The following is an 18,987-nucleotide window of genomic DNA, read 5'->3' on the forward strand; positions in this document are numbered from 1 at the left end:
CACCTATATGGAAAGATTACAGAGGTTATTAACAGAGTAGACAGATCAGTCACTGAATAGGTTATAGAAAAGCAATACGGGGATTATATTTTCCAGTCTGTGCATCTAAAAATCACAGCCTTAAATCCACATTAAAGTAACCTACATAAAAGCAGACTGATTCTTAGAACTGCTGACAATTCTCTGTGGCCTAAATGATAACTATGAGTACTAAGCATCTCTGAAAATCAGCCTGCTCTATATGTGCAGAGAATAACCTCAGAAAAGCCATTTTTGTCTATTCTGAAAGTGTCCTTCTGATGGCAGACAAAGGTTTTGAGAATAACAATGAGAGTCATGCAAAAGGGGGCCTGACAGCAATCTCCAAGTGAGGATCTGCAATTGCCTGTGCATTAAAGAGCTGCTCAAATGCTAAATCCCTCTACTTTGGTCAAAAATCTCTAATGTGGGGAAGGATTCCAACACATCTAGTTCAAAGCATTGTGAAACATATGGCAGTTTCTCCCTCCAGATGTCTTTTTAAATACCTATCAAATGATGACATCTGTAGCAAGTTTGGAATTAGTTTTCAAGCTATCTTCACATCAGTAATACCAGTATGGTCAGGAGAGAGGCTGATAGAGTCAGGAAGTATTTAAATCTGCTGTTTAGGTTAGTTTTATAAACCTGCTATTTTGGGTCAGGCCAAATACCTATAAAAATGCAGACAGCTTTTACTGACCACATTAACTGAACTGAGGAAGGAATCTTCTGTATTTAAGACAATGCAGTTCAGCACTCTGTATGGAATAATTAGCAGATACTGTTTCCAGAGGAACTGAAAATAAAATAAATGAATAATTTTTGATGCAGAACCGACAAGAAAATGTCAATGGCTTTAACTGTGCTATTATATGGAAGGCTACTATCTTCTAAAGATAATATTTATTGATTCAATAAGCCAAATTACCAGAAGCAGACCAGAGATTAAAACAAGAACCTACTGGGTAAACTTCTGGACTGGCTGCATAAGAAGCTTTCTCCAAGAACAATACTTACTATACGTACTAAGGAGTCCTTCATATTGCACAAGCAATCCAACAGTATGAAGCTGTTGTAAAAATCCTTGATCATGTAAACCAGTGTGCAATTTGATTATAAACCCACAGACCAATCCAGCGAGCTACAAAGACAATGAAAAAATGTGAAATTAACAGATGCATTGTTACAACAGTTAAAATTAGGCTTGTTATCATTACATACAACAGAAATAATATTTAGATATTTGAAAAAACAGCATAGAAATGTCTATTTAGTGGCTACACACATAACTTCATATTAATATATTATTTAGGCATTTTTTGGTGTAAAAAGCAGAGAAGTGTTCCCTTATTTTACAGTAGAGAAGCTTCATTTGTTTTGTGGGATTGCATGCTGTTTACACTGACATAAGCGAGACCAGAACCTCCGCTGGCAGGTGATAAACACATACAGCTGTGGTTTATGATGGATTTGAAAGCAGTTAGGCATCTAATGCAACTGTATCTCCTTGGCAGTTGAACACTAACTCCTTAATTACACTAGGAAAAATATATAACTTAAGGGAGAAATGAGACCAATCATTTAAAGAAAATTTATCTGAAAACGTGATCTACAGAAGATCAAAGGAACTGCAGTTATTTACCAAAAGAAGATAAGTCTGCTAATAGCCTTCAAGCACAGAAAATACTGCTACAAAGTGAGAACAAATAATCTGCAATTCATTTCCAAAGTGACCACGAGAAAAAAACACCTAGCTTGAATAGCAGCAAGGAATATTCAAGGCTAGACTTGAGAACTTCACCTATGGATAAAGGATGCTGTCATATAATCTAGGAAGACTAAAAATAGCTTTATGGACCATTCTTTGTGCAAAAGGAGAGATTAGGTAACCTTTTCCAGTTCAATGCAGAACTACATCTTTGACTCAGTGATAAAGTTACCATGGATTCCCATTTACTATTAGTTTCTCTATCACACTGTAAAATATTTAAGTGTATACAATGGAAAAATATATTAAAAAGTTGTGTTAAATTGGTAAAAGAAAACCAACAACAAAGGAAAACACAAACACTGGCATGAATAGTATGCTTAATTATAGCCACAGCAGGAGATGAGTGACACAAGACAACCTACTGCTTGACTAAAGACGATATCTCTTCTTAGGGTCAGCATCAAACATTGTGGCAAGCCACAGGCAAGTTCCTGGAGCAGAACGAACGCCATCGATTGCTTCGCCCTGGTCACCACCTCTCCCATGCAGTCCTTCAGCGTAATCACCAAGGGATAAAGTTGTTCGTACCAGTCACCTAGAACAAGAGACATCGTCCATTCCAACACAGAAAACTTGCAGTAAAAATCCTTTTCAGAAAGGAGAGCAGGCTGCAGTGGCCAAGTAGATCACCCTACACTTTCGAACGACACTACAGCTCTGTCCTACCCATTGGGGTACAGCAAACGCCATCGGAGTATACGCTTAGAGACGGGACTCCAGCTTACCATGAAGACTGTGGCTAAATCCTTGGTCTGAATCCAATTATATCCTGAAACACAGACTTTTTAGCAGACCTAACTTCTCTGTAAAACTTGCATTAAAGTGTTGTAAACAGATCATACAGGGATACATGTGAAAACCCAAAATGAGTAATACAGCGGAGATGAACATCTCCTGTTCTTCCCAGCTCTGATAACTTGTTCTCTAAGCAAATGAAGTGCCATCAAAAAATGGGGAAAGGGCCTATATTTAAGAAAAAGTGGGTGCTGGAAGGCAAAAGAGAAGAACAAATGGGTATCTGGAAGGATATTACCTGGTTAATGTATAGGCTGGAAAAATACTAACCTTCAGGTCATATTCCTTTTTCTTTTTAGCTTTTCTCTCTATTGTTCTCTTTAAAAATTTAGATATATGGAACTCATTATTTTTTTAGCTACTTTGAGCATAGAGATTTAAAACTATCTTGTAATATGTTTTGCTCTGTTAAAATACATGTTAGGAATATCAGAAAAACACAGGCTGGTGAAACGCTTGGAAAATGAAACTCTTTAATACATTACAAATGAAATGAAGTGATGTCCAGGAATGGAGGAGAATCAGAACAGCTCACTCGAACTTATCCCAATTACCCAAACTGTTCATTAATTTTTCAGGATTTAATAAAGTCAGGTCTGCATTGTAGTTGTACATGGCTTTGTTCACTCCTCTAAGCTGAGCAAATAATAATAATAATAAAAACTAAACACAAAAAACCTCCACCCTCTTTCAGAATCTACATCTCCATTTCATTGTTATAATTTAAAATGAGAAATCAACACTCCAGAGGAATCTATATCAAAATAGGGGCATAACTGACTTAATACAGTCCATTGCTAACTTATATTTACTGTAGATTAGTGTAATTAATGATAAATTAAATCTGTTCCATTTAAATTGTAATTAGGTGGAAGATAACAGCACATTGTTTCAGGTAACACTCCGAGTCAGACCAATGAAGGACTCATTAGTATTGAAGAAGTTCTTTATGCAGAAAAACATAGCTGCCTCTTGCAAAGTCAATTTGGCTATGCTCCAGAAAAAATGTGTAAATGAATAAAACTGTAGCCAAGAAGACTGGAGAGAACTTTGAACGCCAGAAGAAACTGCAAAAAAAGAAAAAAAAATACGGCACAGGAAGGAGGAAGTAGGAACAAGGACAGAGCAGTCACAGAGAACAACTTGGGTTCCTTTGCAAACAATGTCTTTGTAGTCAGACAACGTGTGTTTTAACACAGTCAAACATTTAAGTGTAAGTAATACAGATTGAAGAACCATTCCCTGGAAAACAGCAGTTATGAAGTTATAGCCATCATGAACAAAACGGAACATAAGCCATTCCCAGTTTCATGCTCCACCAGTAGAGGTGATTTTATACGCTGTTGACTAAGAAAGAATGGGTGCACCACGGATCAAGGTCTGGTGTACATGTTTTAAAGAGACTGGTGAAAACAAAAAGGAGAGCTTGCAGAGAACAGCTACCAAGATTGAGAGTTTTATCTCCTTAAGCCTATGAAGAAGGCCGAGTGGCAACTTGATTTTCCCTTTTCATGGGGCAAAAACAAGTACTAATCAGGGTGTTTATTCTAGGAAATAAAAGCAAAAGACCCACCAAAGGCCTGAGGCTGTTGTGAGACACAGTCAAAATTAACACTGAGGTAGACAACGAGGTGTGACATACTGAAAGTCAGATTAGACAGGCCAGACAATCTAATTTTTCCTTTCTAGCCTTAAATCATAATAATTTACTAAATTAGTCAATAAATAAGGAAATGCCAAGGAAAGCAACTGCAGAAGAATGAGATTAAAAGATGCATACCAAACGAGTGAACAGGGCTGTATGTGATTAGACTAGAGTTGTCTGCTTCTGACTTGAGCAAATAATGGAAAAGATCATACCTGACCACTTTCAAGTTGACCTGAAGATAATAGACATCTGTTCCACTTCCATGGGAAAGCAAAGCTGGATGCAGACACAGCCAAGGATCTTGCAAGTGCACTGACATCCAGGGCGAGACAGAAAAAGCTGAATTCCTAGAACTAGCCACACTTTGTGAACTGCTATTACAACTTCAGGTTATGTGGATAGTGCTAAAGAGCTTTACTGACACTCTTTTTCATAAAGAGAGGGTCACATACTGGCTGCAAGTCACATAACACAGATCTTTTTCTGACTGACTTGTCCCTTAAACAGTCAATCTGCACTGTCTATTTCTGCTTCTTTAGGTACATAACTTTGTACTTGTCCTTACTGCACTGCATCCTAATATTTAAGCACTCCATTTCATCAAGATCCATTCTAATCCTGCTCCCATGGTGCTTAAAGCCTCTCCCAGCTTTAAGAATCTGCAAATTTTATAAGCATCATCCATATTTCATAAGGCAAGTCAGTAATGAAAATATTGAATAATACTGGACCCATAACAAATGTAAGTGGATTCTACTTCATGCAGCCTTCCCGGTTGGCAGTAAACAACTGATAACTACTTTCCATTATGATTTTCCAAATCATTTTGCCCATGCCTTATAGTAGCTTCAAGATAATTTTCTTGCAAGAATTTCTGAGGGAGATTAGATGTTTGGAATGCTAACTTACTAACATAAGTAATTTTTGTCAGTAATAGTTGCATTAAAAAGGAATTCAAAGATTTTAAAATCTCAAGGTTATTTTTTCATTAAAGGATATTCATGCTAAATATATTAAAAATAAATTCTGCTAGGTATTTAATGTCCCAAAGAATATAGTGTTTGATATGTATTTTGCTTTGTAGAAAAGAATGAAAAATTTAAGTTTGCAGGAAAACGTACTCTAATGACTAAGGAAAGATAAATTATTTCATAATAGAATATAAATAGAACTGTACTTGCCAAAAGGAAAGAAGATAAAACTATACCTTGATGTGATTAAGTTATACATAACAATCATCTACTCCTTGTTACACTGAGAATTCTAGTCCACAATTAGTAAGGAAGCTCAGTCCCCAGAAGGTGGAGCTAGTTAGCAAATCTAGAGGATTCAAGAGGAATTGCATTGTTACTTGAAAACAGAATATTTATGAATGGACTAGTACATTCTCATGACTGTCCTTTTATTTTAAAGCAAGTTGAGTGATTTAAGATCAAAACAAGAGGTGCATCACAGACTGAGATCTCGGAAGGGATAACTCTAGAAAAAAAAAATCTATATAGCAGCTCAATCTTTGCTCTGTTAAAATCACCATGTCACTTGTTACGCAGGCCATCCTGTTGCAAATACAGAAGCAAGAACAGAAACCATGGTCATTCATTGCACAAAGCTTCAAATATCTATCAGAAGCACGCACTTAGAGCAAATACTGCAGCTTTTATGTTGTTCCTTGAAACTGAGAAGTACTGTGAAACTGAAGTTTATGAAACAAACAAAAAAAGCAGTATTGTATTTTGAAGCTTATAAGTAACTTCAGTAGAATTTGGAAAACAAGATTGTCTTGTATGCAGGGGTTAAATATGGAACATTAATAAAACTCATGGAAAGACGTTAATTGTAAAGTGAGCTTTAAAATCCTGATCCAAATTCAGGTTTAGATTATCCTTCATCTATCTTAGTACAACAATTGTCAACATGGGAGCATATGGCTTGGTTATGAGTCACTCCTTACACATCCAAAAGAGTTTGGGAGAGATGCAAAAAGCCTTACAACTGTTCCTTCATCAGAAAACTGGCAATCAGCTCAAAATCAGTTGTTGCTGTAAAGAAGATACAATCAAGTCAACCATGGCTCAGGATCTCTACTCCTACGGAGACTGATGACAGCTTTGCAGAACCACTTAGGGAAGGGAATAAACACAAAAGCCATGATTTGTACTAATACCTCGAAGGACTTACACATATGCTGACACTTCACGTGTCACATTTTTTTTAAGTTAAATAGCAAGATTTGCATCCTCAACACAGTGGAAAACCCTTTGGAAAAGGAGAAGAATTAACTGAATAAGTAAACACCTCAAAAAAGACATTAGGAGCCAGAACATGAGCCACAAGAAGAATACAGGATGACTGTTAGGTTGCTAAAATGACAAGGGCAGCCTGTTCTGATGAAGCAAGGAAATATATTAAAAAATTGTGCTAGACAGCCTTTGGAAAGGAAACTAAAGCAAGGTATAAAAGACAAACACATTAAAATGGAAAATGGAAGGATGAAATAAAAAGAAACAGTATCATCACCACGCAGTTAGTGTAAGATTATACCAAAAAAGTATGTGCAGTACAAGCACTGAGTAAATACTTCCCATCCATTGCTAATAGAGAGTTGTGGAAGTTCAGTTTATTACAGAATTTGCCCTTTGATTGCTGGAAAATGCCCTTCAGTCCCATGCTCTCCTAATCAACATGCCTGCACAGGCAAATGAGCTGCCTAGCACCCAACTACTCATTTCTACATGCTAATATTCAAGTTGCAATATGTCAAATCGCATGTTAAATTTTATAAGGTTTGGCAAAAAAGCAAGCTCTTCTCAAAATCAGACCCATTGCAGTGCTTATGAAAATGTACTGGTAATCAAACAGAAAAAGCCCTAAGGCTTTACAATAGCACTCTTATCTCCTTTTGCCTCAGCAACAGAGAAAAAATCGAATTCTGTCACTGCTGTCTGCACCACCTAAAGATCAGTGGAAATTTTAAACGGCTTCAAGTCACCTCAAAATTTAAATGGTATGAAGTTAAAAACTAAACACAGAATTAAAAGCAGAAGAAAGCATAATGTCATACTCTTAAAGGAACAGAGGGCCCTAGAGATGAATGGTAATGAATGTAACAGCAGCTACCCACGACCATTTTTTACTCTAGCTAATCACTTACTCCCTTACTACCTAAACGTACAAATAATCCATGACAGGGTTGAAATAACAGAGGGTAAACAATGTAAATGAGTTGTCTTGACAGCACAGATTGAGCGCCGGACAAACTGTTTTAAGGAAAGAAGCAAGCAAAAACAATCAATCAAAAAAAGTAGTAAACTCCTCAAAAACAGCTAGTGCAAACAGCATGAAATAATTAACCTACAGAGTCTGCATTTACTCACCTACATTCTTCTGATTTTTTTTTTTGAAAGGGAAGTTTAAAAACTGACTTAGCAGAGTTCATGTCTTCAACTTCACTCTATAAAAGGTCATCTTCCTACTACTTCATCTTGCCACTCAGCTCTTGGAGCTCAGTTTAACTCAACAATGAGGTTTTATCCTCATAACGCTGCAGCAATTCTCACAGGAACACCAAAAACCTGCACCAGTCTTCCTGGTATTTCTGCAGTTAATATAACAGCAGTCTAACTTGCACAGTTTTGTTGTCTAGAACAATTTTGAATTCTTGGGGATTTACTATTGCAGTGTAATAATTTGAGATTCTCTATACTGTCACATGGATTAATAGTGGAAATGAAAACCACTTAATCATAGAGGTACAAGAGTTTCATCAGGTTTAGTCACAATGACAACAGAAAAAGGTGATGGCAACAACAGACAAAGATCAGGTGAATCTAATATACTCAAAACATAGGAGTAATGGATAAACTTTGCTCTAGAAGCCTTTTGCAAACAAATGCTCTGATGTTTTCTTTAAAAAAGAGCTTCTTGATTCAGTTAAATAGTTATTCTTTCCTTTACACATTTTGAAGTCTCTATCAATAGCCAAACTACTTGGAGAATATTGCTGAAGGGGTTGTCTTACATGCTGGGCTACATATAGCTCAGCTAATGATCCTATCAAAACCAGGATGATACAACGGTGAGAGGGAAAGGGAAAAAAAGTGCAGAAATGGATATGATGAGAAGACAAGCTTGAGAGAACAGGAAAGAAAAAATGTGATGAAAAAGAAGAAAAAAGTTCTTCAGAAGTGTTTTTGTTTCCTTAAAATAAATAATGTCTGCTACTCAAGAGAACGACATCAAGGGAGAATTTTTTTTACCTTCCCAACTAAATAACTTACAGTAAAAGCTCTTCTAAAGATGCAAACAAAACCAGAACACAGTTTTATTCCACATTTCTACCAGTAACTTCATTGGGAAGGGTGCACTGAAAGGATGCAAGTGCCCATCCCTAGGGCACTGAAAGACAGAAAGCTTTAATCTAGACATATAAAGCCCCCATCAGGTCTCAGATTATTCAAGAAAAAATAACCCACATATGCCTGTAGCAATGTGGCTATGAACACACATTTTCCTTCACTCCAGCTAGGAAATGTAGCACCATTCCCCAGGTGCTCTTTACTACCTGTACTGAAGGTGACCATTGGTGAACTCATCTGCCCAACAGCATAGTTTGGGATACCATAATTCACTTCAGGCCAAATCCAGCTGCAATCACTCCTAAAAAACCTAAATTGTTTGAGATAATGTGGTGTGGATTTTGTATGTAGCAAGTTAGGGAGTACCCACACAAAGAGAGCCAGCTGATGAATGGCTGGGTGGTAGCCCTGACTGTGTGGTACCAGGAACAGATGGAAACAACAGCCACTTCTAGCAGCACAACTAAACATGGAGATCAGTCAGGAGCTGTGTAAGCATAAAAGCATACTACTGTGTTTCACTGGCACCTCTAATTCTGCAGGACATGCTTTCACATTCTGACTCACATGGAAAATTAAAAGATAAAAATGAGAAGATTTTAATGTTGTCAAGTAATTCTCCAAGGTGAATCAGTCTAGAGTTAAAAGAATAAGAAAACTCCTCATCTTTAAAATCCATCTACTTCTCCGGGTTTATCCTGCAGAGAAGGCATAATCCTGTAACTGATAAAACCATAGCATGTTACCTTGGTAACTGATAACTCAAAATCAGCCTTAAGAATACACTCAAAGGTCAGACTGCATGAAAAGTTAGGCTAAGGATAGTGTTGAAAGGTAAGTACAAGAAAAAAGTGCTACCGATATTTCTGCTTACAAAGATTCCACGCAATAAATATACGCACACTGGGAAAAAAAGAATAAGATCACAAAATGCCAATACTGAGACTGCAAATCTAAACCTATTTTAGGAAGGTCTGAATAAATGTTATGACAACTTCTACAGTTGTAGCAATATGCTATTGCTCAAAAACATCAAATTATTGTCATAACATTTTCTACCATCTAAAATGAACATGCGGTGCATTCTTTGACAGCTTTTTCGTTCTTATATGCTAGACTATTTTTTTATTTATTAAAACAGCCAAGTTCACCAATGTAAGCAAACATTTCATCTCTTACTTTCAGGCATACTTTTCAATGTTTTGGTCAAATCCCTGGGTATTCCCCATTTTTCTTACAAACAGTAGCACAGCTTCTCTTAGGATCAACTCCAGCACTGAAGCAGTTTCAGACTCAAAGATCTACCTGTGCCCATACATTTGCAGTGTTAATGAAATATGTTATGCTTAAATTATGGTATAATATATAATCACAAGCTACTACAAACTTTTCACATATGTAATGCTTATGAATTGAATGTAGTGTAAGAATCTGCAATTTTAGAAATGTACCTATGGGTGTAAACACACTAATTTTATATCTGGGCAAAAAATATGAAAACATATAACCAGGCTTCAAATATAAACTGGAACATAATTAAGGTGGAATTTATAACCCTAAACTTAGAATCTCAACCTCTATTTGGGTGCTTCATGGTGCATCCTCAGGGCTTCATGTCAAACTTGAGAGATGCAGAGAAAATCAAACATATAAAACCACACTTTCATAGAGAATTCATGCATGAAAAAGTCTTGCCCCAAAGGCAACGGTTTTGAAAACCATCGGGCAACCAACTCTGGCACACACCTGGATGGTTCTTCAGAAAACTCCGTCTTTTAAGCAAGTCCTATAAAAGAAAGCAATTTCAAACCACCTTTATTTCTACATGACCTTGAAATCCTGTAAGCTGGCAAATGCACTGCACAACACTCTCATGAAAACGCCATTGGGGAATTCTGTCTTTCTCAGAAAGCAGAACATGAAAACAAAGCAATCTGCCCCACAGATCTGCAGTTTCCCTGTGATGGGGTGTTGCAGGACACTCAGCACAACTCAACAGAGGCATTAACTCTGCTCTCACGGAAGGGCACTTGTACTGATTCAAGAGAAATATGAAAGGCCATGATAAGAGGGAAATGAGAAGAATTTATTCCAGTGCCATAATATCCTGCTATTTTTTGCATCCTTGTCCTGTCAGCTCCAGAAGACAACCCTTCAGCTGAATGAAACACATCTATAATTTTCTAACCAGTACAATTATCATTATCGCTTAGCAGGAGGTACCTTTCTTTTTTTTTTTTTTTACAGCTGCAATGAAAGATTCAAATGGACAGGTTAAACACATGTCATGGTTTATACAGAATAACAGAGGAGATGATCAGGCCGTTGAAGAGAGTGAAAGAAAATCACATTCATGTTGCTAAGCATGTCAGAAAGCAACCAAAACCAATAATCCTAAATCATGCCCTTTTTCAGTCTAGGGAAGGAGGGAGAAATCTCAAGGTTCTTTCTGTAACTAAAAGGACTCTTGACACTTAGAATGCAGGTAAAATGAGTACATGCATGTCTGTGTTTACACACACAAATGGACTTCTGTAATGTGGAGGAAGTTTGGGTGAAAGTGTACTATTACATTACCTGCAAAACCCTTTTAATAGACACACTGGATTTCTGCTGACAATAGCAGAAAAACTTGTTACCATCAAGGGGAACAGAAGTGACTTCAGCAGAAGAAAAGATATTCAATTTTGTACTTTTAACCAAAATCATTATGCTTGGGTTCACTTTCTAAAGATTCTTTTAAATCAACAATTACATATACCTCACTGTTGAATATTTGTACCTTCATATCTGAAAAAGGTCTGAAAAACATAGAAAACTAACTGTTAATACTTTGCACCTGCAAGCCTTCACTAGAAAACAAAGATGATACCATCTATCTCTCTAACATTATAGAGATACTTGCCTGGCAGACAGAAATTCAGAGAAGCAAACAAGTAAGAAATATTCTGGTCTCTGGACTATTCATACAAAACCAAGTCCAACACATCTGGCACTGAAAATAAGAATCTCAGGATGCCAGCAAAAATCTCTCATACTGGTAAAAATACTGACATTGCAGCTCCATTAAAAGTCAATACTAAAACCAAAATCTGGTGAACAAAACTTACCAGTACTAGACAAAAGATATAGAGCTGTAATATAGTTTTAATTCTTCTTATCTAAGAAATAAATCACAAATTACTTCTAATATTTTTAAAACCCTTAATATAAAATTACATCACTAATATTGGGGGGGGGAAGGGAAAAGAAAGAGCATGTAAAAGAAAGAGCATGTAAAGGAAAATGTAGGATAAAATACGCAATTTTTAAAAAAAGAGCGAAAATGATACAAAACCCCATAAAATTAAGTGCTTGTCGGGTTTTTTTTGTTGTTTCGTGGGTTTTTTAGTTTACTTTTTTTCTGGTTGTTTTGTTTGTTTGTTTTTTCTTATATTTGAGTACCACAATCATCACTAAGGAGCTATTTCATTTGGTTCAACACACTTGCACATCAGAAAGTCTCTTGCCAGACTTACAAAGCAGATCTTGAGAAATCCATGCTTAGAGAAATCAATAAGGAAAGAAGCCATAGGAGGAGATCTGAAGATTCGGTGGCAAGGACCTGCAGTGGACAAAGTTTTCTTCTCATCATCTCATGGAATCACTCTACTTAGCCCTTAGTTTCGACACAGATTGACAACTGTGTTCAGGGAAAAATGAATTTTAGCAAATCTGAAAACAAAAATCAGTATCTCACTTCAGAAAAGTGGAAGGGTTTACAAGAGAATGACACTGAGGCAGAATGTTCACCTTTCCTCACAAGTTTCCTGTGGGGTAAGACACACTCCAATTTTTTTTTTTTCCTCAAAATGGTATATCGAAGTAAAATCTAAAATAAATTAAACTGCATCTGTCTTCAAAGGAAAACATTGTGGTTTGAAAAGGTTTTCATTGTAGCACAAAAAATTGAGCATGGCAAGTAGTTTGAGCGCACAATGGAGCTGTAATTTGATAAATGGCTTTCCATCATTCAAGGCAACACCTCTGCAAAACCTTGCTATCAGTACTCTCATCAAAGATACTATTGACTTTTCTCTATCTCATTCTTCTGTGACTATTTCCGTTTTTACTTACTCTAGCTGATGACTCAAAAAAAAAAAAAAGAAGAAAACCCATTGCTTACCATCTGTATGCAACACCTTGCAATCTGCTGCTGAAGGGTCATTTTCACCCTCTTTAATGCTGCTGATGTGGTCTTTTTCAAGCAGTCTGTCCACCATGGCAATAACGCAGTTTAAACTCTTTCCCACATTGGCCCACACCCTGTCCTGAAAAGAGCATAATTATCATTACACCTTATTGAAGAAGAAAAAAGAGAAAATACCAACTTCTTATTAACACCTTAAAGCAGAGACAGAGACACGCAATTAGAAATATAAGAAATACTAGGTGTTGGCATATATTTTTCTCATTCTTCAACCCTTTTTCATGGACCCTTTTTTCTCACAATGTAAATGGCTGAACAGACACTGTTTGGCTTTTTTAGACACCGGAAGACACGTGCTTCAAACTCAGTATAAAAATACATGCAAAATTATCTGTTTCAGGTCCAGTCACAGGGAACTGAGCAGTTTGTCTATTTGACATAATACAGAAGGAGCGCAGACACTCAAAACCTTGCCAAATCAAATCTCTGTGCAACTGCCAGATTTGCCATGGTACTTGTCAATAACTTTTTGATAACTTAACAGACGCTCTATTTTATTACATGACTTTGTTAAAGCAAATGTAAAATTAAAGGATTAGAATTAGCAACTTATTGTCATGACATGTTTATTAGGTAACATAATTTAAATTTTCTTCTGTCCTCTTACACAAACTACAACCATCACACTTGAGTTTTTATTATAAATACAAGAATTATAGAAGTAATAGAGTGATAGATAGAAGTTGCTGAGGTATATGAACTCAAATTGGTCAGCATGACTGCAGAAACGTAATTTTCCGTTCCTTGTTCTGCCGGGGGAGTTTAATCTCAACACAAAGTGTGTTAAGCTCTTAATGAGTATCTGGAGTTACTGCACAAGCCACACAAGTATGACCCCTTGTTTCACTTTGGAAAGAACACTTACCTCTTTTTGAATGAACTATTAACCCAGCATTGAGATGAAGTCTATACAAAATTCACAGAAACAGTCTCCGAGGGTTTAGAAGCAAAATTCCTAAACTTCTGTTGACAGAAATCTCACTTTTTATTATTATATCAGATCCTTTTACAGTGAGACAGAGGGAGCAAGGGCCTATCCCACAGCACTTTTTCTTCACATAGGACATTCCTAGGATTAGAAGCTATCATTATAGGCAGACAGAAAAAGTAGCTGTGTCTTTCATTCATTGTGGCATTATTCTGCTCAAAGATGACCACATTTTTCCAAGAGGGCTCTGAAATTCTGCAGTTTGGTAAGAACAATTCTTGAGTAAAAATGCAGTTTCCAATCAATGAAAATCAAGTTACTCAATCAATGAAAATCAAGTTATTGTCCATCCATTTCATATTCTTTGTTATCACTTACTATTCCCATAACTATTTCCTGTAGCCTAGTACCCTTTCCACTTACCTTTCAGCTTCATAAGTGGTTCACTTTCAATTTGCCTAAGAACTACCTCACAGGTGATCATTTTGCAGCACATGCCAGGTTAAATGACAAAACACACCCACAGCCTCTCAAGTAAGCATTCTTACAAACCAAGAGATCAGAAGCCTTATTTCTTGAAACACTGAAGTGTGGAGGCTCTAGACTGCAGGAGGCTTCTCCCCTGAGAAGTTTCCCCATCAGTTCCTGTGGAGCTAATTGGATGGTAAGTTTACTGCTGTGGTGTGAAAGAACAGGAGCAACAAGGTCTCTGACTCCCTCACTACTGTCTCTTTAAGCTCAAAAGTCAAACTGGGAAGGTGGGAACCTGTAACCTTGTTGGGACAAGGCAGACTGGGACAAGTCAATAGCACATTGACCTCTTCTACTTACAAATTTCAGAGACCATTTGGAACTGGCACATATGGCAAGGTGTTCATAGCTACAAATGGCCAGAGCTCCACTTCTCTTGCCACCTCTGCTGTGGCACTGGCAGATATGCATGCATACTCATAATGACCTCCATGGAAAGCTAGACTTCGGCATCACAGAAAGCTGGGCTCTTTTCTTAGGACACTTAAAAAACAACCTGTAAAATAATTCCATTTCATTCACTCGATGACAAAAATGTAATTCATCTCCATCCACTCTGGAAGTATCATTAACAGTGATGCAATTCAACTGCATCATTCCCTGTTGTTGCACCTGACTGTGTGTCTTCCTCCTAAGCGCTGCTGGCCAGTGGAATCCCAGAAGCTGTCTTTTTGTTTTTAAAGGATTCTCCTCCTATCTGAATTCACTACTGAGCTCCTCAATGATCTCTTGTCCTTCCACATACACCACTACAGTTGCATGCTTTACTTGTGCCAAGTGCGACACAGCAACTGCATTCCTCAGCGCTCTGAAGTTACTGTGTCTCCTTCCATGTGGGATCATAGTCATATATTACCTCAAGGTCCTTTTCAGGTATGCTCACAGATAAAGCAAATATCTGAACTAACGTGCATGATTAACACCCTCCTGTGATGTGACAGTACTTTGGAATCGACTATATCGTACACAGGTCAGTATTTCAGATGTGCGTCTGAGCACAGACTATGTCAGTATTAGTACATAAATTATAGGAAATGCCATTTTAACTGCTCTTTGCAGCTCCAACGATGTTAAGCAATCAACCAAGAGCGTAGAGCAGAAACAGCTTCAAGTGGCAATGTGCCCGCCTTGTCTTCTATTATACATAACAATTTACTTTGTTCTCTCCTGCAGAGAAGTTCTAGGATAGCAGAAGCAGCTGGCAAGAGAAGAGAATATCTACCCAGAGGCAATCCAAATCTCTCAAGTTTAATATTTTTCTTTCAACAGTAATGCTTTACTACTGCCTGCATGTAGTGGACCAATACAAACAGCTCAATCCATACTGCTGTCAGCTGCACTGGGAGGAATATTTGTACTTGGTATCAAAGAGAGGTGCAACACAGCATTGCTATCAAGAAGGCGGCTTTTTGGAAAAGACTGTTTACTCAATGAAAGGGTATCCTGGGCAGTTAAGATATTGGGAGTTATTCCTTGAAGATAAATTTGGATGCCAGGGAACTTTTTGGATCTCGCCTAGTTTTTAAACACTGTGCCTTGAATTCACTTTCATTATGGTTGTAAGATAATGCAGTCATTGCAATCAGATGGAACAGAGTCAGCTTAAAGAGTTGTTGAATGTCACTGATTTAGATTTTGGGTAAAACTAAAATTGAAATTCCAATCATAAAATCCATGGATAATAGTGGAAAACAAACATCAAAGGATGATATAGTAATGTGCATACAAAGCAATAAATCTCAGTTGTTTGGGTTTTTTATAGTTAACGTTAGGAGTAGATCAAGACGGTTTTCAAATTTTACATGTATTTATTCTGTCTCTTTCCATTATACTAATTGACAGAAAGAACTGAAAAATAATGGAAGCCTTATATCTGAAATTCAGAAAAAAACCAAAACTTCTCTAAGGTTTATACTGTCTCACATCTGGCAGTGACTCTGATTCAGTTTAACCCAGAAAGTACTTAAAGATATACTTAATTTTAACCAAGCAAGTAACGTTACTAGTTCAGCAGAAAAAATGGATACACTATAAAATAATGTGCTTATATGTTTTAACAGATGAGGGCCAAACACCTGACAGAAATAAATTTTAAATAAAAAAATGAAATACAGTAAAGCTACAGTAAAGCAGAGATAGAAGTGCTGAATTAAAATATAACTTGCAGAAAAAAAAATATTTTCCAATGCAAAAATTCTCCCTTTTATCAAATCTATTGTGCTATTTATTTTTCTGAGTGTTTCAACAGCTGAGAAAAAATGTTCTGGCTTTCATTTCAAGGAAAGAACAACTATTCTAGCCCCTCAGGTTGTTGAGAAAACATGAAAAAGCAAATTCAAGGCTCTAAAACCAGGAGACAAATAAAATAATGAGTTATTTATTTATTGTTTAAATCTCATGACTACTTCATGGATGAGGTTGTAGATAATTGTCTTTTATCTAGAAGAAATATATTATTCCTTTATTTGTGGTATGGATAAAAATTACAGTGCAGGTGTAAGGTACTGTAGCTCTCACGTTATTAATTATTGACAATATAGATTAATAGTCTCGCATCTTTTACATTTAGGAGAATACAGAGATGAACTCAAAGTATGAGCCTGAACTGAACAAAAATAGTTTGAGTTCAGGGTGCATGTAACAAAGAAGCAGATCTCTTATAAACACATCCAGCAAAATAATTAATTAACAAATATCAGCCATAGAAAAAATACATATCTTTGAAAGATATGCTAAGAATGTTAAAATCTAAAAGCCATGTTTAATTCTCTTATGCATCCTGTAAAAACAGATTCTAAGGGAAAGCAGCTCTGTTTTGCTGAGAGTTAATTCATGTATGTTTAAACTATTCATATTCAGTCTTGGGAAAAAGAATAAGGAAATAAAAAAAGATTTTTCCCTCATAATAATGTATGCCATTGCAGTCTCCTTAAATCTGCCTAACTAGCAAAAAGAACTCAAGTAAGAGCAAAGACAGACTATTTTCCTGTCTGGGCAAGAAGATATCATCCTCACTGTTATATGCACAATCATGCAGTCACACAGAAGCACGGTGTACTTAGGAAAATTCTTTCAACATAGCTTCAAAGTATACAATGCATCTGAAAAAACGTATTTCATGGTTTTACACTCCTTTCCCTCCATTCCCAGTAACATGTGACAAGGACATTAGTGCTTGAATTTGTTTATGCAGATGTGTGGGGTTTAGGCTTGAATACCAACCAAGAGTTTCCGAGTACTTACCCACTCTTCATCATCATACTCGGAATGATGGGGTATGGAGTCCTGCCTTTTCACCTGAGAAGGATGATCCTGATGCTGTAAATCACCCCCCTCTTCTGCACTGTTCCTAGGCACAGCTGGTTTCTTGAGGACACAGCCAGGCCGGGCTGTGTATAGTGCTAAAAGGGCACTTCTGACCAGCTGATCCTTAAATGCGTGCACAAACAACTCTGTCTAGAAAAAAAAAACAAAGTAATGAAAAGGTTAGGCCAATTAATGCAATACTGCAGCATAGCTATTATAACACTGAATTACCCTTAAGCAGAATGAACATTTGTTTCAGGTCTGCCTGACAGGCAGAAAACAAAGTAGATCAACAAACAATGAGGAACAATTCAAGGTTTTTTGGGACATCACCACATTCTACAATCCCACTGTTCTAAGGATTAACACAAAAGTACAGTATCTGTCAGAGATCATAATCTTTTCACACAATCATACTTCACTGGAGTTCCAAATGTTGCCTGCAGAGACAAACCTATACAAGAATCAGTTCCAAGAGTATTCAACCCCTGCTCAATAATTTCCAAATAGATGTCAGACAAAATGTGATTAACAAATTTAAGGATCTTAAATAAAAACACACCACTGCTCTGCTGAGATTGCAGTATCTGCAAAAGCAGTGTTTCCAGAGATCAATTGTGGTATCTGTAGCTATCAACACACGTATCAGGGCAAGTGATGACACCTAATTTCTACCTTTATTTTATTTAAAGAAAGGAAACCTTGAAGTAGTTTTCCAGGCTTTGTTAAGATGTTATTCAGTCACTGTATCATTTTTCTAAATCCTTCATGTTGACTGTGACAGCTGAAAGTTTACCATATTTTTAAACTCCCCTACCTCCCTGCATTACTTCTCTCCCTTCCACCCCAACAAGAAAAGGAAAACACTTTCTGCATATGCTCTTTTGCATTTCTAGACTCTGTCTCCACGTAACAGCACTAGCTGGTGCCACCAGTTTGCCATGCATGCTCGTCCCTTGCAGTCACACACAACATGTGAACTGCCTTTGTACAACAATCTTATACAAACAGGCATGTGGTACGTAGATGTGAGTCAGAGCAAACACTCTAAACAAGCAGTCACACAAAACTAGGTAATGTGAGAAATAAAGGTTGCCCAGCTAACCTTCATTCAGTCCTCTCGTGTTTCTTATGCAAAACCTGGAGAAGTAGTAGCAAAAAAACCCAAACAAACAAGTCTTTAGTGTCAGCAATCTATCTTTTTGGAAATCTCTCTCCTAGTTTCTGCAGTTCTCACTTCTATTCTTATTCCATCCCTTTTTGCTAGTACTTGCTCCTCATTTGTGTGCCTCTGCTCCTCAACTTACTTTTCTTGCTTTCCTATCTCAATACCCCTCAAAAGTTTACTGATGTTTAGATGACAATGCTCTAAATAATTGATGG

The 18,987-nt window shown here is 36.9% G+C and overlaps 1 protein-coding gene across 1 annotated transcript in view; it reads right to left on the reverse strand.

The window, feature by feature from the left end:
- The window catches only part of INPP4B (inositol polyphosphate-4-phosphatase, type II, 105kDa), a gene marked incomplete at both ends in the record, with an annotated part of 32,173 nt that extends 14,419 nt beyond the window's left edge, over positions 1-17,754 (reverse strand). Inside the window, 5 exons of the mRNA XM_010191007.1 lie at positions 1-3; positions 1,039-1,162; positions 2,155-2,327; positions 12,756-12,900; positions 17,542-17,754. The exon at positions 1-3 is cut by the window's left edge and continues 136 nt beyond it. Coding sequence (XP_010189309.1) covers positions 1-3; positions 1,039-1,162; positions 2,155-2,327; positions 12,756-12,900; positions 17,542-17,754 — 658 coding nt within the window. The remainder of the gene's footprint in view (positions 4-1,038; positions 1,163-2,154; positions 2,328-12,755; positions 12,901-17,541) is intronic.
- Between the last annotated feature and the right edge of the window lie 1,233 nt (positions 17,755-18,987).

The sequence above is a fragment of the Mesitornis unicolor genome, unplaced genomic scaffold (assembly GCF_000695765.1).
Source record: "Mesitornis unicolor isolate BGI_N332 unplaced genomic scaffold, ASM69576v1 scaffold26778, whole genome shotgun sequence".
NCBI lineage: Eukaryota > Metazoa > Chordata > Aves > Mesitornithiformes > Mesitornithidae > Mesitornis > Mesitornis unicolor.